We start from the raw sequence: 27901 nt of genomic DNA on the forward strand, positions 1-27901 counted from the left end.
AATTCAGATTTTGGAAAACTTATCCAGATCACATGATTGACATCTCAACAACTAGTGAGTGACTTTTCGGGACCATCTTCATGTTATTTTTGGTGTTATAATCGTGTAAAAATTGACCTAACACCAACACCAAAAGGTCAACACTGAACTTGAAATCACCCATTGGTCTTGAGGTAAAGATGTGCAGGACATATCTTTCCATATTTCAGACATAGTGTTGCCATGGTAACAGCATTATATGTCAATAATTATGCTAAAATCTTGCGGTTTGAACCACTTCATCAGTTTTTAAGCAACTTTCATGATATTTAACTCACACATTGGTCTTATGGTTAAAAATTGATCTATCGCTTGTAAATTTATGGCTAGTAAGTATTTGTATTTTTGTGCAGGTTGGTATTTAAGTATGACTCTTAGTCATACTTAAAAAAACACCCCCCCCCCCCTGTTCAGATATGATTAAAATATTTGTAGGTTTATCTATCAGTAATGATAATATATATATGATTTATAATATGCCAAAATCATTTTGCAGATTGCTGAAGAAATGAATGAAAGAAGAAGAAAATTATTAAAAACAAGACTCACGGACATTGATGAATGAAAGCATCAATCAGGCGCATATTTGGATAAGGTTTAAATCAAAGCTGCCAACAAATATGTTTTATCGATATTTGTATGTTTGTTCATAATCAAAAGTGACAAAATATGATTTTTTTTCAATTTTTGTACCAAAATATGTTTTTCCTTCAAAATATGATTTTAATTATGGATCAGTATGTTTTTTGGTCAACAGAGGTTGGCAGCTCTGTTTGAATGTATCATCAACAGAAGTCAGTCTCATTTATTTGTTTGGTCATTCTTTTATTTATTTATTTATTTATTATTGATTAATTTATTAATTTATTTATTTATGCCTATTTGTTTATTCATATATTTTATGATTGAATGCTTGATTTCATTTATTATATTTATTTATTTGTTTATAAAGGGTCACATGGTCCCATTGCGTAAACGTTACCATTATAGTAACTTTGAAATGCAGTGGTAACTTGCATTAAGTCCTTGATTTTGATTGGCTGTTGATCAGCGTTACCATGGTAGTTACCGTTGGATGGCAAAGTTACCATAATAGTAACTTTTGCGGCCCAGGGCCCCATTGCATAAAAGTTACCGGTCTTCCACAGGGCTCTCCATTATATATGAAATATGAAAATGCATAACATGAGAGATTATCCCAGAAAAATAATCTAGCATGTCAAATGCCTGTACCTCCCCTCCCCCCCCCTGCCTTTGTGGGTTTGAGAATGACATGAAAACCAGAGTTTGAATGAAAAGATCTGACATCCTTTTGAGCATTGTAGAGCAAAACCCGTTTGGACTGAGAAACCAGAGGTGAGTATGTATTTATAAACTGATCCTAAAGTTTCGAATGCTTTATTCGATCGTGACCCCTTTTGTGCTAAATTTATCCCTGTGTATCTGACCTATAGTGCCTGCGTGAGAACATGTTCCAGTCAAGCGTAAAGTTGGGTGTAACTTTACAAAATAATGAATCATCCACAAAAAGCGATATTTTTTACATATTAAATGCAACCCTTGACCTATCACTAGTGAAGAGATTTTAGATTGCATGTCATATATGGTCATTTTTAGAGATGTTTAAATCAATATTTAAAACTATATCTGTATACAAATTTCCTCACTTGTTATTCAGGCCATTTAATTAATGAATGTGACCAAGGAGACTAAATACGTACTGCATGAAACACGGAATTATACGGGAATTATAATTTTAATTCCATGCGGCAGCAAAAATGATGCAAAAATAGCGCTCCATCCTCGTACTTGGCTGGTGCACAAGCTAAGTTTCTAGGAATATGTTTTTTTTTTCTCAAGATTGAATAATTTTCTTTTATTTCAATTGAAAATTCAAGAAAACACACAAAATATGCAGAATGATTTTTCTCTTTTATATCTCCGCCAATCATAGGTGGGGCAAAACTAAATGGATACACAGCAAAAACTGTGGTGTTAACCGGTGTACATAGAGGACCACACCAGTTATTTTACTCCGGTGTTAAATTGATGGTGTTAGTTTAACACCTATAGGTGTTATTACAACAACTTTGGTTGTTACATTTACACTCTTTGGTGTTATGTTCAATCTCTAGGGTGTAATTTTAACACCTCGGGGTGTGGTCCTCTATTAACACCAACTGGTGTCAGTTTTAACACCACAGTTTTTTACAGTGTAACATATTAGAGACAAAAAAATCGAACCCACTTATTTCAACCACCTTTTGCCCCAATACATCCCCCAATACATCGTAAAGAATCATGTTCATCAGTGGCATACAGACCACAAAAAAAAGGAATGGAAAGAGAGAAGAGTGAAATATATTATTCTCTGGATATCATGTCAAAATCTATCACAAAATTTGATTTTTGTATTAAAAATGTCAAAATTTTTGCTTGCTCGCTTCGCTCGCAGCTTTTTTTTGCCTGATACGCAATGTCTGGTCCTCTCAAAATCGTCGCCTCGTTGCATCATTTCGCCTGTTCATACCATGATATGACAGGGAAATTTTTGGCTCTTGCCCCCCCCCCCCCCCCCCCTGGCCACCGACCCCTGTTACGCCGCTGTGCACTGGGTCTTGGGCTGAGCCCCGGTCGTTCTGGAGATTTAGCCGACGTAAAAGAGGCTTTTTACAAAAACTCTTGCGTAAGTTTTAGATAGGGACATATACGGTATAGGGGGATATGTCTAGCCTTTTGCTGATTAAGGGCTTTTTTGTCTTGATTGCGTCCGTTAATTGCATAAAATGTAACAAACTTTACAGACTGCATACTTAACTTGCTATATGCCACTCATCTTTTTTCCCGTTCTTTATTTTCATTCCTCGGCAGCCCGGCCGTGTTATTATATAGGATAGGTTATTCTCTCTTTGTCCCTTTTCCAATTTAGCTTTTTGGCTCATTCTATTCTAAGTTCCATTCCCGCTTTTGTTTGCCATTTTTAAATTGATTTCCTTTTCTTCCTAATTACGCTAATGCATTAGTATTTCGGGATGATTTATTCTTTCTCACATGTTCTTCTTTCCTTCCGTTCCCGCTTTCCTTCTGTTTTCCCTTTTTTATGTTTTTTCTTAGTTTTCTTTTCACTTGTTCCCTTTCCCTTTCCTTTAATTTCCCCCTATTCTCCTTTTCTTCTTTCTTTCCCATTCTCCTTCTTTCTTTCTTTCTTTCTTTCTTTCTTTCTTTCTTTCTTTCTTTCTTTCTTTCTTTCTTTCTTTCTTTCTTTCTTTCTTTCTTTCTTTCTTTCTTTCTTTCTTTCTTTCTTTCTTTCTTTCTTTCTTTCTTTCTTTCTTTCTTTCTTTCTTTCTTTCTTTCTTTCTTTCTTTCTTTCTTTCTTTCTTTCTCCCTTTTCCTTTTGTTTTCCTTTTTTATTTTCCCGGTGAAATCCGCCAGGGGGGCAGTTTGCCCCCTGCCTGTTACGCCACTGCACCCGTCCCCCATTCACACACCCCATCACGCCCACGCAGTTTTGACACCAACAAATTTCTCCATGCAAAAGATAAACAAAAAGCAATATACACAAACCAAACACAACATCAGAGTTCTTTGAATTGCATTTGAACAATTGCAGCAACAAAAATAGTTTATTTATAACAATCTCAAATGAACGTCTATTTAAAATATTTGTTCCATAGTAATAGTGATCATAATATTTCATCATATCATACCATACTTTGCTTTGCAAGAACAAAATATACTATTTAGAAAACGAATACATACGCTACGAGCACAATATATTACTTAATATAAATATCCTCCTTTAGATTTCGTTGCAGTGAACTTCAGCCTTTAGAATGAGGGGATTCAAATAAAATATAAAAAAGGGTGGAATATGGCTGAAAGGGGGGGGGGGGGGGCTGTTATAAAAGAAATCTCCAGTATGTATGTAAATTAACTGAATTAAAAAACTGATATTAGAAGGTTGTGCTGAGAATATGGAGTGACCAAAGGTGACTGACAAGAGAAGAAAGTGGCTGAAACCAGAGAAAAGACTGATTCCATGCCGGGGGACTTTCCATTTAATAAAATGACATACTATCCGTACCTTCCTTGTTTTGAAACCTTTTCATTCTTTTAATCACAGTTTACAGTTACCAGACAGTAATACGGTTATGATGATGTACACATTACATATCACATAAGATACCTCGCCCCCCCCCCCAAAAAAAAGGGAAGAACAAAAATAATTAAAAAATGAAAAACGAAAAAGGATGGAGAAAAATGAATCAACACCACACGAATAGTACAGTGGGCATAATACACGACATCTACTAGGGTTTGATTTTAAAGACTATTAGCAACACGCTTTGCAATTGTATACAAAAATAAAAATTAACACCTTAATAATAATATATTCTGGAATGATAACAGTAATTCGTGTTTTTGTTTTCCTATTTACTACTATAAATATTTCGTCATGAGCTCGAATTGTCTAAAATAGTCTAACCATTAATAGCTCTATGGTCTAACAGATACGTCAGCGATTCGTCATGCAAATTATTTTGGTCAGAATCAGTTTCACGATCATACGTGTATACCATAATGCACCTCATGATAATTATGGTATCAACAGTAAAATTTCATTACATAAGTAAATTTAGTACTGATTCCATTATAAAACACTGAAAAGATTTTTAACCTTGCTGTCGTTTAATCACGAACATTTGATATATGGCTACCTGTATACTGTTTTTCAAATATCACAGAAAAGGAGCATAAATATATATTTCTTTTTAAGTAGTAATATTACGAAATCAGATTAAGAGTAGATACCTTGCATCTAAATATGCATACCTTATTCCATTGTGAACTTCACACGGTTTCAAATAATAATTAAACATAAAATGTTCTAAAAATATCGTATTTTTAGGATACATCTCCAAAATGAAATTGAAATATGGGAATGAGAGTAGATATATATTACCTTTATAATGTATATACTACTAAATATACTAACTATACGACTGTGTTTTCAATTATACCTAGAATATTTCTCACTTACGACAAAATGATCCCACAGACGAGATGATAATGATGTTGACTCTGTCATGATATATTGAAATCGCCTCAGGCATTTGTAACAAAAAAATCGTGATATTTTTCGTTTGGCTAAATATTATTTCAAAAATACAAAATATAGCCATTGTATAAACATTATAGGGATTAAATACACACTATACAATAACAATTTTATATAAGAGACAATAAATTATTTATACACAGAATGTCTTTACAAACATTTAAATGCCATAAAATACATCGACTTGCCAGAATTGGCAGATAAAAAGTTTCCCTTTTTTCTCTCACTTCAAGACAAATTAAATGTTTCCATTTATACATACTCATAGTAGAAATATGGAGATGATATTTGTCAAACAAATATAATTGTTCAACGAGTAGAGAACATAGTTTCGTCAATATGACATTAAATATCGTCACTCATTTTGTTGACTATTATGCCTTTTTTTAAATATCGTGCATATAAGTGCAACGCCTGTATGTGTTGAGCTTTTTAAAACAGAAATTGATTGTCGACCCAAAAATTCATTCGAATCACCAAGTTTCCTCCTCCAATAGCTACGATGAAATTTTCTCTAGACCTGGAATGGGGGACACAATCCCCAATGTTTCCCGGCATGCTCTACCGGTCCAACCATTTCCGGGGAGTGTTTCATTAAATATCAATTTTATCGTCCGACAAGTTGTATCTGACGTCTTTCCTTGATTCTGATTGGCTGAGAAGCACTGGTACTATGGTAACTGTCCGATAAAACGTCGGACAAGCCCTTTCATGAAACTCTCCCCTGATCCGAATAAACTTCCACCAATTCAGCTTTCGTTTAGACATCAAGAGAACACATGAGGGGTGAGAGATGGAGTGATGAGACGGCCAAGAATGAAATAATAATTACGATCATGCCATCATGCAAGATATCATACAGTACTCTCCCTTGATACTGATGTGGTTGAGTGGTTCGAGCCTTTCCTGAAGGGAGGGTCTTGTAGCCTGAAAGACCCCGAGCTGGGATGTGAGTTGCCGAACGTTGTCGACCGAAGAGTCTCGCTGTCGACTGCTGTCTCGACGATTGGGTACCTTTCGTTGGTGGGTAACTGTTCGTGGAAACAAGAAAGGGTGATAATTAATTTCTTGCCAATCATGAATGATTACTTAACGTGGACGCGGATGAAATGTGGGGGGGGGGGGCACAAGGGGCACGCGCCCTTTCCCCCAATTGACATTACGCCTCTTATGTACGAAGTGATAACATTATCATGCTTATAGTTGCTTATCAGTATTCAGAAATCTACACAGTAAAAAAAATAGCACGTAGTTAAGCCTGTCACTCTAACAGGTTGTTTAAACCTTTTTGTAATCGTTTTAACCTTTAAACAATTTGTTTAAAAAGTTTGAATAGTTGTTTAAAAAGTTTTATCAGCAGTTGTTAGAGTGACGGGCTTAAACTTAAATTTTAAACAGCGTTTTTACAGTGTAACTCAATATCTCAGAGAGGAGGGGGGGGGCTAATTATTGACCGATTCATGATTTCACGCACTTAATATTACGGAAGTCCCCCCTCCCCCTTTGAGGCGACTGTAGGACCTCTTTTATTATTCAATTCAAATCGACTCAATTCACTTTCATTTTCAACCATGACATGCATGAATGGATATGTACTGGGATTTACATAATAACATATGAAAAATATGAGGCAAGGTATACTCGGCTCAACCCAAACTTAGCTCTCTTTTCACTCTTCATCAAAACAGAGAACGAATACGATCTTTAATCAGAAACTTTAAGAATGTTGCCATTGTTATTTTCGACATAATCATGATGATATTACTTACCCTCATGTATCTGTCTGCTGCTTTATTTTGATTATTATCCGGTTGTTGTTGTTGGTGGTGTTGTTGCTGCTCGATGTCAGAGCCCGGTTGGAAGTTACTCTGGATAAAGGCGTCCGCCGACTCCTCCATAGTCCGCCTCCTTGTCTTAGCCTCCTTTCTTCTGTTCAAGAAAGAGAAGAAGAAGAAGATGGAGTAAATAAAAGATGGGTTCACCAAAGCAATGAAGTGTTTGATCAAGGAATGGTAAGGAAATGTGGTTTATTCTCTTGCTTCGTGCTTGCCTGGTAAAGCAACAAATCGCCCATATATTATGGCCGATTCAAACCTTAGTGTTCATTAGCTGAGAGAAGCACAGATGTCTTGACTGCTTACTCTAAACAAGGTAACTGTCAGTTAGGTTAGTTTCTGTCGGAAAAAACCGTCTGAGAAGTCCTTTCAGGAAATGCTCCCGCTGTTGCCTGAACTACCTTAAAGCTATGTCTTACACCTCCTCTAGATCTTGGCTTTTCAATTCAACAATGATCCATTCAATTCTGAAAAGTTATACGTAAAGTCTAAACAAAATGAAATTGCATTGATCATGTTGATCTAGCATATCCTTTAACTATATTAACATTTTTTTAATGATTTAATCAAATCATATAGGAAAAAAAACATCAAATCAAATGTCTTATTTAGCACGGATAAGATATATATATGATTACCCATTATGTCTGCAAATTGATCAATAATGTATAAGATTAATCCCGATTGACCGACAGTAACCCTGATTATTAGACCCAGTCGATGAAAACCTTAATTGCAACACCAGTCAAAACGTATACATATTTTACAAATACATCTTTGGATGATTATTATTCAAAGAAAGTAAAACGGATAATAATTTTATGAGCAAAAAAAAAACAACAACGAAGAAATGAAGACAAGTTAGGTTGATCGTGACATGACAAATGAAAGCATTATGGAAAACCAAATAAAAAGAAAAAGGGGTACACTTACTTCCGAACCACGTATACAATTGCCCCAATCAGCGTTAGGAGGATCACTATACCAAATATAGTTCCAATGATGAAAACTTCCCAATAATCTCCAAAAAGTCGCTCTATATGATCAAACAATATTGAAATAAAAACAGAATGAGAACGGGGTAATAATAATGCTTGATTAGATGATGTTGATATTGAAGGAATGATTATTTCACGCAAGCTTGAAAAACGGCCAAAATTAATGATTTCATATAACCCACAGGGAGCATCTTTTTTTTATTATGATGATGAACAGAATTATCATTTTACATGTTGAATAAAGAAGTGTATTAACTTAGATTTTAGTTTTTGTCTTTAACTCCTTTGAAAGTCTTTGACCCACCTCGATTATTGCTATCGTTCTTTTTTTTTATTAAAACGTTATAGTAAAACTTTCAAGCAATTGCAACATTTAAGTAATTCTATTAACAATTTCGATATACATCTAAGATCTTCTATTGCTTGACATCCAGTTAAATAAAGTGTTTGGTGTGAAAGGGCGGAGAACTTTGCGAGACACTGGGTACAAACTAATATCACCACCGATTCATGCAGGGAAATAGAAAGAACATGTAAAAGCATGAAATGTAGAGATCAAAAGAATCTGAAATAAAATGAATTGGTATCAGAAATAATTGTACCTTCTTCTCCTGTTGCAAGCGATCTGTACTGACACCGTGCCCCTCTGTAACCAGATATACAGCTGTAAAGACAGGAAACAGAGAAAATGAAACGGAAGAATAGAGTAGTTAATAAAGAGTTCATTAATTCTACAGGTTAATCGATCCCCAACACTTAAACAATATCTGACAAGGTACAGTGTACGGAATCACATGAACGATTTTATGACTATTAACTTGTTGGCTTTGTACCACAATTCTATCTTAATTCATACACGAATATCACGCCATGGTCCTTAAGTTACTGAACATTATGAACAATGTTGGTAATACACATGATAAAGGTTTAAATTTGAACCCTAGAGGGCTGGTACAAAATCAGCCACAAAGGTGGTCAGAATGCATGTTATCACATTAATTAAACACAATTTTGGTGCACCTGATAATTGTGGAGTTAGCTACATTATGCACCCTCAAAAGCGCAGAGGAAACCCCTTTAAGGAAGAGGTGCAAATTCGAACCTTTATAAATACAAAATATTATTGACATTTTAGAAAGGGGCAAACGATCACAAAATTGTGCAGTTTCGCACCTTTTTTCAGTTGGGGTGCATATTGCAACCCAACAGGTGCTATGATTATAGTGTTTCATTTTAGGGTTCAATTTGCACTTTAAGTGTGTGTGTGTGTGATGAGGGGTTGGCAGGAGAGGAAGGGGTGCATTATGGTACCCTTTACGCCAGAATCGTCCACATTGGAGAGGGGCGTTTTGTGAATTCCGAGAATGACAATCTACCACAGAAAAGGACAATGACAGAAAGAAGAGGGAAATTGAGCTCTGAAACAGTGATGGGTATAAATTCGTAGCTCTATAAAATACTTACTCGCACGATGGTTTATCGATACCGGTTAGCCATTTACAAACACCACCATGCAAACAATATCCATCGTAGAAAGGCTCACAGGGTTCGATATGTGCATCAGAAGTCTTAGGAAAGTAATCCGTGTTTGTGCTTCCGATTTCACCTGGAGAAGGAGAAAGAAAACAATAAAGATATCAAAATATTGTGACTAATGTAAGATTTCCTTTTTATCTACTGTTCATTACAACTCTATATAAATCTGTATAAATCACTTTTTCTTGATGTAGGTGGTATCGTTGTATAATGTGTATGACCTCTATGAGGGTCTATTATCAACCCCGCAAGAATAAGTTCCAAGGAAAATGATGGCTCCCCAGGAACCCATACCGCATCAATTGACGTCGGGACTGGAGTCCGTGAACCAGTCTGCTAGAGCCTCCACTACAAAAGGCATGGCAGGGTCAAATGTAACACCCGGTGCGCCAAAATTGGTTCCAATCATCAAATTAATCTTCCTTTTCTTTCTTTCTTTTTTTTAAACATATATTTCAGATAGGAGCGTCTGCTCTCAGGATTCCATGCTTCTAAAAATAATCTCCAAACAAATGGATTTGCACTTCTGCGAAAGATAAATCCGTGATATTGTCATGTTTGAATACAAACTTTTGGTGTGACAAGTCATGTGATGGCGAGTCTACTAAAATATCATGGGAGTGTACAACTGGGCGTTACCCAAATGAAGTAGTAAAAAAGTAGTAAAAAGGGACAATATCGGATTTGGAACACAATTGTAGATTTATTAAACAGTATATCAAAAAATCTGAGTATTCGTTAGCAGGATATCCTCAAAACTATTTTACGTTTAGACTAAATATTAAACCATAAAACTGCTTCGCAACGAACATAATGAGTTCATTAAACAAAATAAGAACATATAAAAAATCTTTCCAAACGTTTCGACATCCCTCCCATCCCGACCCTGGAGTTCAGAGTCGAGGCAAGATAAATGAATAATCTTGTGACTTGTTTCTGTTTTATTTTTGATCATTTCCCGCCAACTGGTTGAAAACAGCAAAACGACTTGTTATTTCTGTGTAAATATAACCATGGTTACCAAGACGTTGTGATTCATCTGCGGGTATATGAAGATTGTCAGCCCGTACGTTTGGGTCTCTCTAAAGACTCGAGACATAATTGCAGCAACGTTTGATGTATTAGAAAATTCGTTATATTATCAATCTATGTTAATATTGATATATTCTTCTGTAAAATTGTATGTATAATGCCTGTTATATATATATATATATATTTATTTTATCATTTACTGTTTCAAAATAATGTTTACCAATAACTGTATTAGTTGTTGCCCGTTGAAGTTAAGTGTTGTTAAATAGAAATGACATAATGTCACCCCGCCTCTTTTTAATTTAACAGGTTTTCTTATTGTTGCCTCGCCTCTTTTTAATTCACGAAAAAGTTATTGTGTGTGTCTGCTAGACTGACAAGTGTAAGATTGACGTTTAGTGGACTCATTTCCATGCAGTTCAGGGTCAGAATAAGTCTGGTACAACTAGGTACGTTAATTTCGAAATAAAAAATACTATTGTTGCCAAAAATAGGCGTAAACCTATTATTCCAACATTACTACAACTATAAATAACAATTTTGAAAGTAAGTGTGACATATATACACAAAACAGCATTAGTCAGTTTTTAATTTTTCCTGATAATTGTGAAAATTGCGAAGTAAAACTCACAATTCTATAAGATTTGCTCTGCAATTTTCACAATTTCTCGCAAACTATTATGAGGTCTTACTTTTCAATATTCATAATTTCCCGTATAAAATCCAAAACTGACTAATACTGTTTGATATTACTGGTTGAATCATTATTTCCATGGATTAACACACACAATGTATCTCTTTTTTTTTTTTATAGTTCACAATGCTCATATACCACGCGTATGAAGAGTTATCAATTTCTTAATGACAAATCTTTTAACATTTAACCCTGTTTATTGGAAATTCAGTAACGAATTGTCACACTTTGTTCAAACATATAGGCCTACTGGAAAAAAACATCAAGAAATAAAAGGCGAACATTATTGTATATAAAGCTAAGATAGATACTCAGCAGCTTATTATGATCATGGACCTACCATGTTATGATTGACTTCCGCTGAACCCATGCAGGAAGTAATAAAGAATAACTTTTAAAACTATTTGCAAAATACCCAGATTCAGATCAACAAAAATGTTTATTAAATCATGATAAACTTCATTTCATGTTTACTTAAGTCCACTTTAGTAAAAGTTTTGTGTTTCAGATTGGTAGGCAGGCATTCATGTGCGGTCAGTCTATTCTGATTTTGCGGACGAATTTTCGTATAAACATAATATTTCCTGAAGGTTTTGTGGACATTTTACCTTTCCCTATAATACCGTCACAACCAAATATTTTAAATTCCTCACAACCATGGGTCATTGTGCAAAACGTTGGTTATGGGAAAATAATATTCTACATGCCTCCGATGTGCAAATATGATCGCTAAGTGAGATATGTATGGGTGTCGGGAAAAACAAACAGGAAAGCGAAAATCCCTAACATACTAGAGAGAGCCGGGTCGCCCACTCGTCAGCATACCTGAAATATCTGAGGAGTGGGGGAAATTACACGGTTAATTAAAAAAACTTCTTCACCGTTATTAGTGTGTAGGTTGCGGCGAGACTATATTGAACGTAGGAAGTGGTATTTCTAAACAAAATTATAAGGTTATTTTTCGAGGTGGGGCGATTCGATGATCAGTATTGGTGGTTTCATAAGATAGAAGAGAATGGAACGGATATACAAATTACGATGTCTCTATGGTAATTATATGAAATAAAAAATAAAAAAGAGTATACATTCGCAATAAGACAATGAATAATACATTTACATCTTCATTAGATCGAGAATCATTTTCCATTTTGATCGCTTATTTCTATAAATATAATGATGAAATGATGATTCAAAGTAAATTCATTTTTAATACTTACTAAAATTAGCTGTGTGACACATCTTTTAAAAACACGACTGGGGATCTTTTCGTTTCATTCTTGTTTTCAACACTATACGAACAAAGGTATGTGATGTCAGTTGATAAATGTGGCCTCGATAAATGATGTTTAGTATTTTGTAAGTTCAATATACTGAAAGCACAATAACAAATATTTTGGTTCCACGCACAATGAATGAAAGAAAGGGCTTTTGTTAAAAAAATACCACTATCCCACAGAAAGAATGTTATAGAAGAGGAAATAATGGGGAAAAAAGAGGAAAATTCAAAGAATGTATGCTTTGGGCTTATGAATCGAGATCAGACCATAAATAATACATTCATGTAACAGTGGAGATCAATTCAAAGAGAATCATTTCACAAAGATGCAGGCATGATTAACTATTATGAATGTGATCAGGATATTGTATATTTCACAAAAATAAATCCAATTTAATTGCATTTTCTATATGTTTTACACCTGGGGTATATGAATGTTTTAAGATTTAATGTTTGCCAAATATTAATTCGTCATGTTTGGAGATAAGCGTTGATATTAATTACAACTTTTTAAAGCAAACATTGTCATCGAAAGCCTTTCATTTGACATGAAATGTTTTCTACTGCTGCAGCTACTAGCCCTACTGTTCCGCAAGGTGACTCGAACCGCTATACTTATGATCCACGACAATGGATAATTCTACCTCTGAAAAAATAACTACACTATTCTTTATAAAATATTTGACAAAAAATATTCATATGAATATTTTACCCGAACTAGTTCCAGCATATTGCTAAATGACCACAATGACCTTGTGACGTCACAGTGAGGAAATTCAGAATGAGAAACGGAACTATCCTCTCGATATACCACAATAAGGGAACAACTAAATAAACAATAAATATCAAGAGGTGATAATAGAGGGAAGTGGGAAAAATGCATGTCAAACTAGGTTATCCATCACTGGTATTTCCGGTCAGTTTTCAATCATTTAACACAGTAGAAAGAGTTAACTTTTTTAGAGTTCAGCTTAATCGATTTTGAAAGACATTTTGTCTGATCTTTTCTTTTCCTCGACGGCGAGACCCCGTGATCTGACAATGAGAAGAACGCTTTTGAACCGAGTGACTGATTTGATTCAGGTTTTCGGCACGGGGTACGTACCAAGCGATCAGAGTCCATTTTGGGAAATCGTTCAGCTTTGTAGACTTCTTTCTGTTCATAATTACCACCGATATTTCTGTCACAATGAAATAAACCACAAATTTTTTATGACGTAATGTGTACACGGTAAATTATGCATGTAAGATGCGAATAACGCTTCAGTTATTTCAGAATGAAATACATGGCCTCTTGGAAAATCGCTCCCAGGCCCCTGACGAAATAAGTGACAACCTTCAGAATTTAAAACAGTTGTAAAAGCCAACATGAAATTAAAATAGGCTACGTTATGTCAGCCAAGAAACATATATATACTGCGGGTTTATAGGGATGTCCACGCGTAAACGACGGGGACATAAGACCTGCGGTACTTCATACGTTGGCCTCTAATTTTGTTTCCATTTTTTTTCCTTTACATTATTATCAATGAGAAGCTGCAAAGGCTTCCTTTCATCAAATTATCGATTACTGTGATCGACCAATGAACCATTCAACTCAACGAGGGAACTAATTAATTTAATACTTTCCTCTCAATTAACATGATGCGCTGTAAGAGACTGTTTGTGGACTAGGGTGGTTACCATGGTAACGCGAAAACATGACTGCCTTTATATAAAAAAATCGTACACGGACAACTTAAATGAGAGTACGTTCACATCAAGAACTCCTGCTCAAAAAGGATGTGTATTCTTTACACAAAATATGAATAGCATTTGAAGGATTTTTTAATTATTTTTATTCATAATGTTTTGTTTTCAGTAGTATCTCAAATGTTTTGTTTTAAAAATCGGATTTTTATTAAAGATCTCTAACGAAAATCCACTCTCAGCAGGCGTAATGGATTTTAAAAGAACAGGTTCAAATTTAAATCGATTTTTTTTTTTAGGTCTAACCTTGGGATTATCTCACTTTGAATTGGAAACCAATAAATGAAATTATCCTGGAAAAGAATTAATAGATTGATTACTGATAAATTAATAAATTGTAACCATAATGACATACTTAAATAAGTCAAGGCAATAAATCAATTACTAAATTGAATTAATGATGAATAATAAGATGATTAGAGCGTAATAGATGAATCATTTTTAGTTAAATCTTATTTGTATCCAATGACGAAACCAAAAGAGATGGTCTATGAAATCGAAGATGAGCGGTTACACAACGGAGGCCATCACCGTGCACATCCAATATATTAGTGTATCAAACTAAGGATATCAGTCTATAAATGTGCAATGACGTATCGGTCAATAGTTTTTACCCCACACCGAACGATCAATATTGGATAATATACAACACTTTTACTATACCTTATCATGCTTATGCTGGGACTGCTTTAGAAATGAGGCCTTTAATAATTATACAAATCGAATTCAGCTTATCCAAAAGGTGTTTGGGTGGCTCAGATTAATTCAACTGTAAAACGTCCATGTATTAATGATTTATTTATGTAGAATCGCTTTTGTTTTGACGTACACAGTATAATTATTTTTTAAAGAATCCATACCAACACTCGAAATCATGGCAATGAATAAAAATAGCACAGAACACTTTGCATATAGATAACAAAAATATGTATGTGGGTTTCTTCTTCTAAAATGACAAGAAAATTATGGGGGCTTTCACATAATCTGGAAGTAATTACTTTATAAATGATTTAGTTTCTTATCGACATCATTTTGTGTGTGTTTGTGTGTCATTTTTTTACACGTAGATTCCCGTCATGTAACGCTATTTGTGTATATCATACTCTCTAAATTCCTTCGATTGAAATAGATTGTAATCAGGGACCAATCCAAAGTTGGATTGAGGTTTTCAATCTAATAGATTTAGAATTCAATCTTATTCAATTGAAACTTTCGATCCAACTTCGGATTGGTACCTGACCACAATCTATAATATTTACATTTAGGGAGAATGTTTATGTTTTGCCCGAGATAATTCTTTTAATTTTTTTTTTTTTTTTGGGGGGGTGGGGCGATCAACAAAAAAAAAAATAATCCCTATCGAATATTGATATTTACTATTAAAAAAAAGAAGAGAGAAATGTGATCGTCATATCATTTACGGTGTGGGTATAGATTCGTAGTATATAACAATTTAATTCCCAAAGCATTTAGTCTCTTTTCTGTGTAAACCCATTCTCGAATCATCGATACATTTATCTCGAAGTTATTATTTGTGATCCTCAAATAAACCAAATCTTTAGTGATCCAAAGATACTTTCGAATTGAACGTTCACATTAAGTGACCCTCTCCTAATCATCTACACACGGACAGCAAGCATGGATAAACCTTGACCCAAGGCGCCACGAGTAAACGGCGCCTCTTTTGGATTCTGCTAATTCATTGCTTCTGTTTCGTCAAGTGTGTGTGAGTTGAGAGCGCAACACGTGGTTTGTGTTTATAAACCTTTAATCAAACACATTGCCATTTGATCGTGAGTGGTATCTATTGATTAGGCCTACATACCAAACGGGTGACACATGTTTCGTTTTTTAAATATTTGATCAGAAGATTATGTTGCCTGCATTCGAAGGGTTTGTCTTTAAAAATAGCCTATCACCGGTAAAGTAAGCGTCAAGTTGCACAATATGATGAAATATACATGTAAAATTTCAAACGTCACTTCAAGAGATGAAGGAATAGATATGCTGGACTGCATGCATTAATATTGTTTGAAGGAATGCTATTGCGAAATATTGAATACTAAAGTCCCCGGTTGATCAAATATACTCTATCAACCACTTGTAGGCCTATATTTTATATTTGATAACCCTAATATGTTAAACATAATTTATGCCGAGTAAATAAAACTATAAGGAAATATTGAAGTTTCAGTGATATTTCATTTCTCAGTGGTTCAATCTGAATGCAATAAAAACTTGATATTCAATACATGTATCAAAGAATCTGTTAGTTATAGTGTTGCATACAATTTGCTTCAATCGATTGCAGATATCGATAACAAATTTGCAAGTCATAGAGCAACTTCGAGTAAGGCCTATATATACATCAAATTAGTTTATAAAACTAATTGCGACTTGTAGACCAACAATCAATTATAAATACGTAATAAATCCAAAGAACTTTGCTTGATTGGTACACCTAAAGTACACTCGAAGTTGGTTCAAAGTTCTTGCGACGCCCGTCAGTGGACCAATCATGCAACAGATCAAATTTGCACTGAAAATTCCTTTTAAAAAACTTTAAAAGACTTAAAAAAATTATCAGAAATGCATAATTTTTTAACCGAAAAAAAAAGAAGTTGAATCGATTCAGAACGCCCCAAAAATATCTGAAATGTTATTATTTAGAAATAAGAGGTTGATAGAAACAAACCAAGATTATTTTTCCAAGTATGTAGGCTGTTTGTATATAATTAAAATGACAATTCCTCCCATTCATGATAAATATTCAACGTAAATCTTGGAAAATCGATTTTACATAAACCGCTTACAAGCTTTTAAAATGAAATACTTCGGTGTTCCTCCAAATTTAAAGTCAGTTAATCATACCACCCCCAATAGTATGAATACAGTTCACATAAAGTCTTACTCGTTACAATAGAATGAATATAATCATGAATAAAAATCAAACATGCCTCAAACCCACAGTATTCATTGCAACATTCTACTTTACTCAAAACTGTGTGGTATAATGCAAAGCAAGACTTCCTACGATTACCAGATAAAAATCCAAATATGATTGCGTTATTGATGCGAATAAACGTATTTCTTTGAATTCAAATTAATGTTAATGCATCGCAGGTTAATAACCAGCAGATAACGCAGATGACCCCATGGATATTTTCAAAATGTTAAGATTGTTTTTTAATATTTGATTTTTCTGCTATCTAATCAGCAAAAAAGCTTTGAAATTTTCATTGCGGATTAATACATATATCGATAATACATGACTAATATCGCCAGTTTTAACAAATAGGCCTATACACCGTTTTCTATAACCTACATGGAGTCTATCAAATATTTGTTCGTAAAAGTTGCAACTAAAAACAATCATGATAAATGACTTTGATAAGTTATGAAGTGCTAACTTTTGCAAAGAAATTACTCGTGACCTATAAACGAATTTTGACGTCATTTTTAAAACAAATTTAAAACAAATTCCCAATTATGATGTTTAAAAAGACACGTTGCATTAAATATGTTCATTCCATCTCTCATTCGAACTATAAATCTAATTATGACGAAATTGGATATGATTGAGATAGAGATACCCAAAGTGACATCCTGTATTCAATATTTTTGTAAGATCACGTGATGAAAGCTTAATGGATACTCGTATGAAATAGCCTGTGTTTGTATCATGTCTACGTAACAAATTGAGTTGGCATTCCAACTTTCATTAATCGAAAGCTCAATCCACTCCTACGCCACCTGCATGCAGAATATATGAATTCATGAAGCTCCGATAGCTTATCTTCCTGAGCCATTTGTAAAATTGGGCTCATCCTTGGTAATGAAAAGGAATTTTCGTTTTGGTTAGGCCTACAGGATATATTAACCCACTTAAAAACAAAATCGGTGTTCTTCTTTTATTTTCGGAAATGTTAATTTTATTTTCTTATTTTCTTCAGTCATCCAAGTAAAAGGGCAGCAAAATAGATTTCGATGGTTTTAGATGAATTAATGTAAGACGTTATTAACCCACAGGTAAAAGACCATACACTCTAAAAGAATATTGGGTAAAAATGCTCCATGAGGGTAATTATGTGTCCAACCAACATTAGGCATTTCTTTTGGGAAGTTATATTTATCCAGTGTGATGAAAATTTTGCCCATTCTAAAGTAATTGCTGCTTTTTACTTTAAACTTACTGGACAATATGCTCCCCACATTGGGTAAAATACTGCCCAAAATTGGTTGAACACATAATCAACCTCGTGCTGGTTAAAATTTTATCCAACATTTTTTACAATGTAAACCCAAGACGGGTTTCCGGCTTGGTTATCACTCTGTATTTCTCTCTACCGCCATGTCAAACGCAAAGCTCTTCGCGCGCCGCAGACATGGCAGACTGCCGAAATAATAGACCTGAATGACGTATACGATGATCTTCTTTCTGATGACAGTCTGTTTGATAGAGATGTCTCAACTTTATTGCCGACTAGTGCACAAAAGCATGGGCGGAAATCCCAGGGGGGACAGGGGGGACGTGTCCCCCCTACTCAAAATAGTAGGGGGGACACAATATCAAATGTCCCCCCTACTATTTTTTGTCTTTTATGATGGTAAGAAATACATCATTCTAAATCGAAATAAAACATGTATTTTGGGACGAGTTGGGACGAGATGACCGTACTTTTGGGATGATAACTCTTTTTTTGCTTGTCAAAGTTTCCCGTCTCTTGTCCCCATAGGCGGATCCAGGGGGGCCGAGCACCCCACCCCCCCCCCCTATTGGCGGAGCAAAAAAAAAAAAAAAAAGGGAAAGAAAGAAGGAAAAATGAAAAAAGGAGGGAAAAGAGAGGAAAAAAGAAGAGAAGGACGACGAGTGCATAAAATAAGATGAGGGGAAGACTTGGAAAATAAAAAAGAATCTTTCGTGCCACTATATAAGATTTTCGCTCGCGCTTCGCGCTCGCATTGCCTGTTAGGTGATTTACATATCTTGTTCAATATGGAGCTCAAATATCAAGTTTGGAAGTCAATATACAAAACATATTTCATCTCGGAAATCGAACTTTCATTATTTTGTGTGATTTACAAATTATTTTTTTTTAAGTGCTCTTATGTCAGTTTTATGGTCTGAATAATTTTATCAACATTTACTGCTTGCGCTGCGCGCTCGCAAATTTTGATTTATCACTATCAGGTACCTATTATTATCGTGTATTCCATAAAGTTTTCAAAATATCCCTTTTCAGGTCTGATTGTCAAGACGTATCAGCTAGCGCTGCACGCTGGCATTTTTATTGGCGAGTTATGTATGTTTCAATATTGATTATACAACAAACTACTTAAAATTCCCTTTTTCATGACAGTTTAACAAAAATTTTAGCTCGCGATTTGCGCTCGCATTAATGGTTAAAAATATATTAACTGATGTATCCTATTCATAATTACAAAAATGAAATGTCCAGTTTTTATGCCATAATATCATCAGATTTCGCGCCCTCATTAGGCATTAATAAATATGATATTAATTTAATAATTAAATTGTCCCTTTTGTTTAATCTCGCGCTTAGCAAGAGGAATAGGAAGATAGTTATCATTTTCATGACATGTCGTAAGGATGTCCCGGTCCTATGTCAAAACTCAAAGTAATAATAATGACAATTTTAGCTCTTTTTTTAAGTGCGATCCATATCCACCTTACACTTTTCCTACAAAGTGCTTGAAATATAAAGCTGTAATTGCATCTTTTTTCAGATCGGAATATCAAAGTTTCATGATTTTCATGATTTAGGATGTATTTAGAATGCCTAGATTCTAGGTCTAAATATGAATTACGCGCGCGCATGTTTATTCAAATACTCAACTTGTTCTTTACTTAAATCATTATCCAGTTTCAGATCACAATGTCAAAATTTTTGTGCTCGCATTATTAATGTAGGAAGACCCTCTATTACTCATCCTTTTCATGATTTACAAAACATTAATTTTGATTGATTTATTTTATTTAAACACGGTAAAAGGCCCTCGATCAGCCTATGGCTGTTTACACAACATGAACAGAGTGGCCCATTTTTAGGTCTAAATCTCGATTTTTTTTTGCTCGCGCTTCGCGCTCACATCAATTGTTGAATTATACAGCTATCCTGTTCACGATTACAAATATTGATTAAAATTTTCCATTCGTTCTTTAGACATTTTCAAAAATTTTCAGCTCGCGCTTCGCGCTCGCATTTTTTGATTGTTGAAATATGTAACGCCGTCATGGCTAAGTGCAAGCAGTCCTTAACAGGTACCTTTTCAACAGGTACCAGTTCAAAACGTATATAAAACTTTTCTGCTCGCGCTTTGCGCTCGCATGATTAATACTCGTTCAGTCTCGTTCAGTAAATATTATAGGACTAAATCTCGTAATTTTCCGCTCGCGCTTGGCGCTCGCATCAATTGTCTACTTATATACATATTCGGCTTGAGTTACAAAAAGTGCATAGAATTTCCATTCTTTAGGTGAAAATGTAAACAAAAAATCAGATCGCGCTTCGCGCTCGCATTATTTGATTGTTAAATGCTAACTGCACGCAGGTATCTTTTCCATCAGTTCATTTCTGCTCGCGCTTTGCGTTCGTAGTAATTATTAAGTTGCATACACAAGTTTTTCAGGATAACAAACATTGCCCAAAATGTTCAAATTTTAGGAAAAAATACAGAAAATTTCAAAAAAATTAGCTCGCACTTCGCGCTCGCATCATATAAATAAGGATTATGATATTATATATGAATTTATAAGAATAAAGCTAAGAAGTGACTAATGAGGACTACCCCTTCAAAGAAACAAACACAGATCATCTTCGAGCTGCCGATCGGGGAAAATATGGCTGAAACAAATTTCCGCCCCCCCCCCTATTGACGAAGGCTGGATCCGCCCCTGTGTCCCCCCTACCTTTTGGGAGAGATTTCCGCCCCTGCACAAAAGCGCCACAATGGGGCTTAGGAATGCATGAGCGGTGCTGGAAGAAAGGCCGAGGAATTTCTTTCGAAATTTGGTACAAGGATCCGTGGAGCCGGCGAAACCTGTCGCATAGATTTTTTTTTTGGTCAATCACCGAACAAGGTTGTGCCCATTTTGTGGGGGTGGAAACACTAATCGATTTCATTTTCGATCATGTCTACCTTCAAGAAAGGCATTCCCAACATTCTATGTGAATCAATCGGGTTATTCCTACTGATATTAGGGTTGAACAAAGAAGCTTTAAGCTATCAATAAATCACTTTAAGGAAATTTACGTCAGTCGTTTTAATGGTGAAAATTATGTGGTTAAGTCTGAGCATTAATGATCAATAGATCAATGTATATAAACGCTTATCAACAAATGTTTCAGTTTAAATATTTTCGAACATAAAGTTTCTTTTTAAGATTCAGATTTATCTCCGGGTCAGGTTTTTTTCTTCCAATGTTATCATGCTCAGGAGTTATAGGCCTACTTTTATTTAATTCACGTTACAACCGGACTTGGTGGCTGAGTGGCAGAGTGCCCGCCTCATGGACGGGATGTCGTGGGTTCGATCCCCGGCCGAGTCATACCAAAGACTTTTAAAATGAGATATTCTGCCTTCTTGTCAGGCACACGACGTAATGGAGAAGGGAGTCATGCAGGGCCCACTAGAAGTTTCTACCCAGGGTAAATAAGCATTATTATTATTATCATTATTATTTGAATTTATATATTGGAACATCATTGGTATACGCCAATATTTTGTTCAAAACAGATTGTTACAATACAAAAAACATACGAAATATACATAATACAAAACATATACAATTCTTTGTGAGAGGGGAAAATTCGTCAGATTTAAGGGAAAATGAGATTCAGCCTTCCGAATCACAACAAAAGGGAGACACGAAGAAATAAAGGCGAAAATGAAATCGCGAACCGGTAAAGGTTCGCAACTATTAATAACCTGTATGAAAAACTATGAACTTTGTGACGAAGTGTAACTTTGAGCAATCGCTTTTGTTTGGATTTGACCTTGATCTGTAAATTTGTCGTCACTGCAAATGAAAATCAAGTAAAAAGAATTTCTTTGTTTAGAAAACAAACATAACCTCAATATAATGGCACTTCAAAGGCTATTCTGAATCTACTTCTCCCAGCTATGCATGGTAATACTTTTTTCCGTTGTTGCTTTTCTTTTACATCAATTTCAACTTTGGATCGTCATCTGGAACGACTTTGCACTTTGACCGAGAACAGCGAGAATCCAATGCTATACAGTTAATCCAATGAAACCGACTCCAAACCGACCGATCGTATGTCATTGGAGATAACGTAATAAAGAGTTGGTCGATTTGGAGTCGGTTTCACGGATGTGACTTTCGCCATGGTAAGTGCGTGCATGAGACATGGAGACGTTGTCGTCCAGACAAGAACTGATCAGAAATGTGATGGTATTTCTTTCTTGATTGCATCATCTGCAACGCATCTGCAACGGGCTCCGTCCTTAACTAGCCTATAAACCTGTTAAAAGTTGAAGGTACTTGCAACTGATAGTTATCATTTTGAACTATATATTTTAAGAGGTAATGATGTTAATGGGGTCCTGAGTTGCGAATCGGTACCAAGAGGGGAAAAATTTAAGTACATCAGAGACTGTTCTATGATTTCATTTAAGAATACTTGATCCTGTTTACGCCATGTAGTGAATCTGATCCAATGCAGATCTCAACCATAGGGCTGCATGTCTTTAGAGACCCGGGGCCTGTTTCATAAAGACTCACCACTATTGTAACTGTGCCATTATTGCAAATTCCATAGAAACCTTGATTGTGATTGGCTGCAGGGCAGTATTGTAATGGTATAGTTACCATTATAACGCAAAAGTTAACATACTTGTAACTCTTTACACTGTAAAAACTGTGGTGTTAAAACTGACACCAGTTGGTGTTAATAGAGGACCACACCCTGAGATGTTAAAATTACACCCTAGAGATTGAACATAACACCGAAGAGTGTACATGTAACAACCAAAGGTGTTGTAATAACACCTATAGGTGTTAAACTAACACTTTAATTTTAACACCGGTGTAAAATAACTGGTGTGGTCCTCTATGTACACCGGTTAACACCACAATTTTTGCTGTGTATGAAACGACCGTTGACAATGGTCATCATGGTCATTGGGAATTGATGATCACGGTGATGATCGAGCAAACTTACAACAGTGCGTGACGTTACAAGTGGCATTTCATTCACAGAAAATAGGAAGAGATATTCAATAATCCAAGTGTTCTGTAAAGGACAACTCCTACCAACATCCGTCTTGATCAACATGATTAAGGAATCTTCTCAATCATATTTGTTTAAAACTGTTATAAAGTAGTTGAAATGCAAGTAATGACTAAACCGTCACTAAGCTCACATCGGTGAAACAATAGGCATCATCACGGTCATGCCTGACGTAAGTTAAAAAAATATATTTATTTTTTTGGAAAATCTATGTTTTCTGCAATCAGAAGTAATGTTCCTACGTGGGCACTTGAAGGGCTATCATGTTTTACAATCCTCCTCAAAGAAATGGAGTTTAAGAGTCCTCCAAGTTCTCTCTTAGAAAGCACCGGGAGCAACACTTCACAAAGATAAACACTTGTTCTCTGAATTAGAGAAAGGAAAGAAAACTACAGAAGATGCATTTCTCCCTCTGCTGAATGTCGTTTTTTTTTCTCAGAAAAATGATGTTGCTTAACAATGTAACTTGTAAGTTCAAAATTCATGGACATGTGTTCGCATAAAGTGTAAATCAAAACGACTTAGCGCAATGGCAGGAAAATAAACAATGTCTGGCTAAAAAAGTTTTGTGATGGATCGTAAGGGCGAGCTTGAAGTTGTTAAAATTTCAACAAGCTCCTTTGATTTATGAGAGAATTTCGTTTCACGCAGTAGTGCGTATGTGTGGTATTAACCGGCAATAATCTCAGAGTAGCTGCCTGGTTATTTCTTCTTGTATTGTACATAAAAATGATTCAGTGTTTTTGCTTGGTTTCTTTGCTCAAATCACTAAAGTGATTCATGACATTATTCTAGGAACCAACGAGACGTATAATAGGTCAACTATATAGTTGTTATTCTAAGAAATAGTAACTAAACTACTCCAAGTGAACGAAGACTTTTCATGGCATTATGATCATCAAAATCATCTAATTTTGAGAAAACAACTAAAACATTAATTTATTGCGGTCTTGGTTTTCTGTGATTTTGACATGTCGGGTGTCTTATTAAAACCACACTCATCATGATGAGTATTTCTTTTCAAAACAGCATTTAAAAAATGGCAGAGGATTCCGACATAGGCGAGCTTTACGATGCATAATTGAATATGCCCCCCCCCCTTAGTAAGATAATATGCCATATATTTTTACTTTGTTAAAGATGATTTCATCCTGAGATTTTCGTGAAGGTTCGGATACGGAAGGATGGTTTATGTTATATGCTAAGGAGAATCCTTAATTTTGTTATGTTATCTCTTACTATTTATTTCAGAATGTTTCATTTCATTATACAAGGAAACTTTGACATCTCGTTCTCGGTCGACCATCGGATTGAATTTGGTTATTTGCATAAAGGGTCAGAAATATCAATATTCAGTCGATCTCAGATAGTTACGCACTGTCAAAGAACAAGTATGGAAGAGGTGGATGGGTGGGGTACTTTGTATTTTACACATAATACCTATCAATCAAAACGTAAGGCCCTTTGGGAATGTCATCATATTTTGTTAAATAAACATATTTGAAAGAATTAATGCCACTTCAATAAAAGGGGTGGGTTGTTTAGCTGTTAAAAGGCAATAAATCTATATCTGGTAGTCTGTCCATTCGTTGCTCAGGGGAGCGTTTCATCTATATTTTCATCAGACAAGTTGTCAGATCTGACATCTTTCCATGATTTTGATTGGCTGAGAGGCACTGTTCCTATGGTAACTGTCGGATAAAATGGGACTTGTCGGATAAAACGTCTGACAAGTCCTTTCATGAAATGCCCCCCTGATCCTGTGTATTTCATCTTCGGTTTGATTTATAATACTCGATATTGTGTAAACGTGTTTGCCTACATGTCAGACTTTGTTCGAGTATTTCGTCATTGGATATGACCAAGTTTGTACTCTATATTTTATAATCTGACATGTATAGCAATAAATACCACACGATATGGTTGATAAAATCTTCAATGCGTTAAATGCTTCCAATCAAAACGTTAAAACAATCAAAATGGTCTTCGATAGTTCCGACATATTTCATATTATTGGCCGGTTCAGGCTTAATGTTTCCGTGAAGTTGAGAAATATCACCACATTTGATTAAGGATCCGGGTCATGTTAAAATAAACTTAATCTGGGTGATCTCGAACATAAACATGGCTACGTTACAACGAGAAACAATATTCATTATATATCAATATATCGAGCTTTGAAGAGCATTATCAACTGATCAAAGCTTTAATTTCAAGTACAGATACTCCCATGGTTATGATTATGATTTTTCTGTATGTTTAGTCGTGATCTATTGCGATCCCCCATGAACCACTGTCAATTCATGCCGCTACCAACGGATAGCTTGCAATGAATCGAACAGTCGTTCATGCTTCGTAAAATTTATTTGCATGTTAAAACTTGTGAAGTACAAAGTTCTTTCAATTCTTTGTATGACGTCGAATGAATGGAATCCGCCTGGTATGTATATTTCCTTTTCCCAGTGCCGCGATGCATTCAACAGTAAAAAGATCCCCATTAATTTTTGTCCAAGAGGAATGCGATTCTTTCAAAAGCTTAGGCGACATCAGGAGTTTCTAGAATGGTTCTTCTAAAAATAAATTCGTAATGTGCTTTTAAAGTCATAAGATATCTGGAGTCACAATTATCAATTAATCCATTGATCCATCGTGACGGGCGTCAGGGACAATGAGCTATAACGAAATGATTGTCATAAGCCGGGTAATACCGGAAACCATTGATATTTCGAAATGGTCGGCCAAGCTCTTGTACCTCCGCCTCAACAAAGGACAGAATATTGATTATTGATCTGTTGAGGGTTATTTAGCAGCAGCTCATTCACAAATAGACCTTCTCAACATGCTCAAGGCGGGTTGGCATGTGGCAACGAAAAACGAATGCCAAACAGAATAACGCGCCGTTGGAGCAGGGAGCCCTGCAACTAGAGAAGGTCCTCTTGAGGATATCGCCAAAGGCAGATGGTAGTGAGCCAGAAGTGGCTTCCGGTTTAAAAAGTTCCCAATAGCCACAAAAGATATGACATGCATCTATAACCCAGTATGCACATTATCACACAATCTATAACAATGACTATTAACATTCATCAGATACCATTTCAGGAAAATGAGAGTTAAAATCAGATTTAACCTAATCCAGCGTGTCCACAAATCGGACTTATCTTCTTTAACTAAAATTTTTAAATTTTTTTTTCATTTTGCCTCCGACGAAGATTCTGCTAGGATCGAAAGCTTAGGCCCCTTTTTGACTTTATAATTTACTCCATTGGCTCTCTTTTATTAGATAAGCAGTTTTCAGCAGCTTCTTTTTGCCATTAACTAAAATTTGTAAAAGAAAAAACACACACGAAGCAGCGCATTTATGTTTTAGATTTGTACAATCTATACATTAGTGATATCGCTTTCAAATAAGAGAGAATGGTCTTAAACATATCTTTAGTGTGTATTCTACAACATACTTAATTTCCGTTTTTTAACAATATTTCAAATATTTGTCAAGTGCTACAGTTATAACTTACGAATGTTTTGGTAACTGGATAGCTTCATGGACATCAGTCTGATTTGAGAAAATGTTCAGAAAATTAGCACTTCAATGTTTTCCTAGTCATTCTGTTTTCAAATTGTTTTGTCAAAATGTATTTATAAACTTTTGTTGACCGTATCATAATATATCATGTAGATGTATATAGACTATATGGCGAATGGTTTCATTAAAGGGCAATTTTGATATGAAATCCTTTCCCACAAAATACATCCCAAATCACGGATATCATACAGTATCAGAGATATATTTTTTTAGAAAGTTATAAAAAAGAAGAAATATATGTCTCTCTACTACTATGTAAACAGTTCCAAGGAAAAATATGATGTAATAACTTTATGATAGTAAAAAAATGCTTTAATTGAACGCAGATTAGATGTCTACCTTTGAGGAAATAAAACCCGACTGAAGTATTCGCGCTACATCCATGCCTTCATACTTGAGGCTGGACCCTTGCAGATAAGGGTTGGTATAAATCACAATAAGAAAACTTACCTGGGGTTTCAGACGTGTAGGTAGGGGTAATATTAATATTATTCGTCTCCTGACTCGCCATTGCAAAAACTTTAGAACAGAATACTTCAAGTTCAATATTACTGAAATGTACAGTCAATGAAGGTCGAATATTAAGTGCCAACAAGACTCGAAAGTAAGCAGACGACACGGGGTTGCAATTTTCCCCGCCAAATTTACAGAATAAGTTGCTTGTCGATGAATAAATTACTTCTGGACAGTTGGCATTGTTGAATACTGGAGTAAGAAGTGAATAAGGAAGAAGGAGGCACCGAAAGTCGAACCAAGCAATGGATG

The 27901-nt window shown here is 35.1% G+C and overlaps 1 protein-coding gene across 1 annotated transcript; it reads right to left on the reverse strand.

Annotated features, from left to right (window-relative positions):
* Positions 1-3622: 3622 nt before the first annotated feature.
* Positions 3623-27647, reverse strand: LOC135157546 (pro-epidermal growth factor-like). Its single transcript, XM_064113482.1, has 6 exons — positions 27587-27647; positions 9456-9597; positions 8594-8655; positions 7927-8029; positions 6928-7087; positions 3623-6189 (listed from the first exon to the last, which is right to left on the reverse strand). The coding sequence occupies exons 1-6, from the start codon at positions 27645-27647 to the stop codon at positions 6013-6015; spliced, it is 705 nt and encodes a 234-aa protein (XP_063969552.1). The 3' UTR covers positions 3623-6012.
* Between the last annotated feature and the right edge of the window lie 254 nt (positions 27648-27901).

The sequence above is a fragment of the Lytechinus pictus genome, chromosome 18 (assembly GCF_037042905.1).
Source record: "Lytechinus pictus isolate F3 Inbred chromosome 18, Lp3.0, whole genome shotgun sequence".
NCBI lineage: Eukaryota > Metazoa > Echinodermata > Echinoidea > Temnopleuroida > Toxopneustidae > Lytechinus > Lytechinus pictus.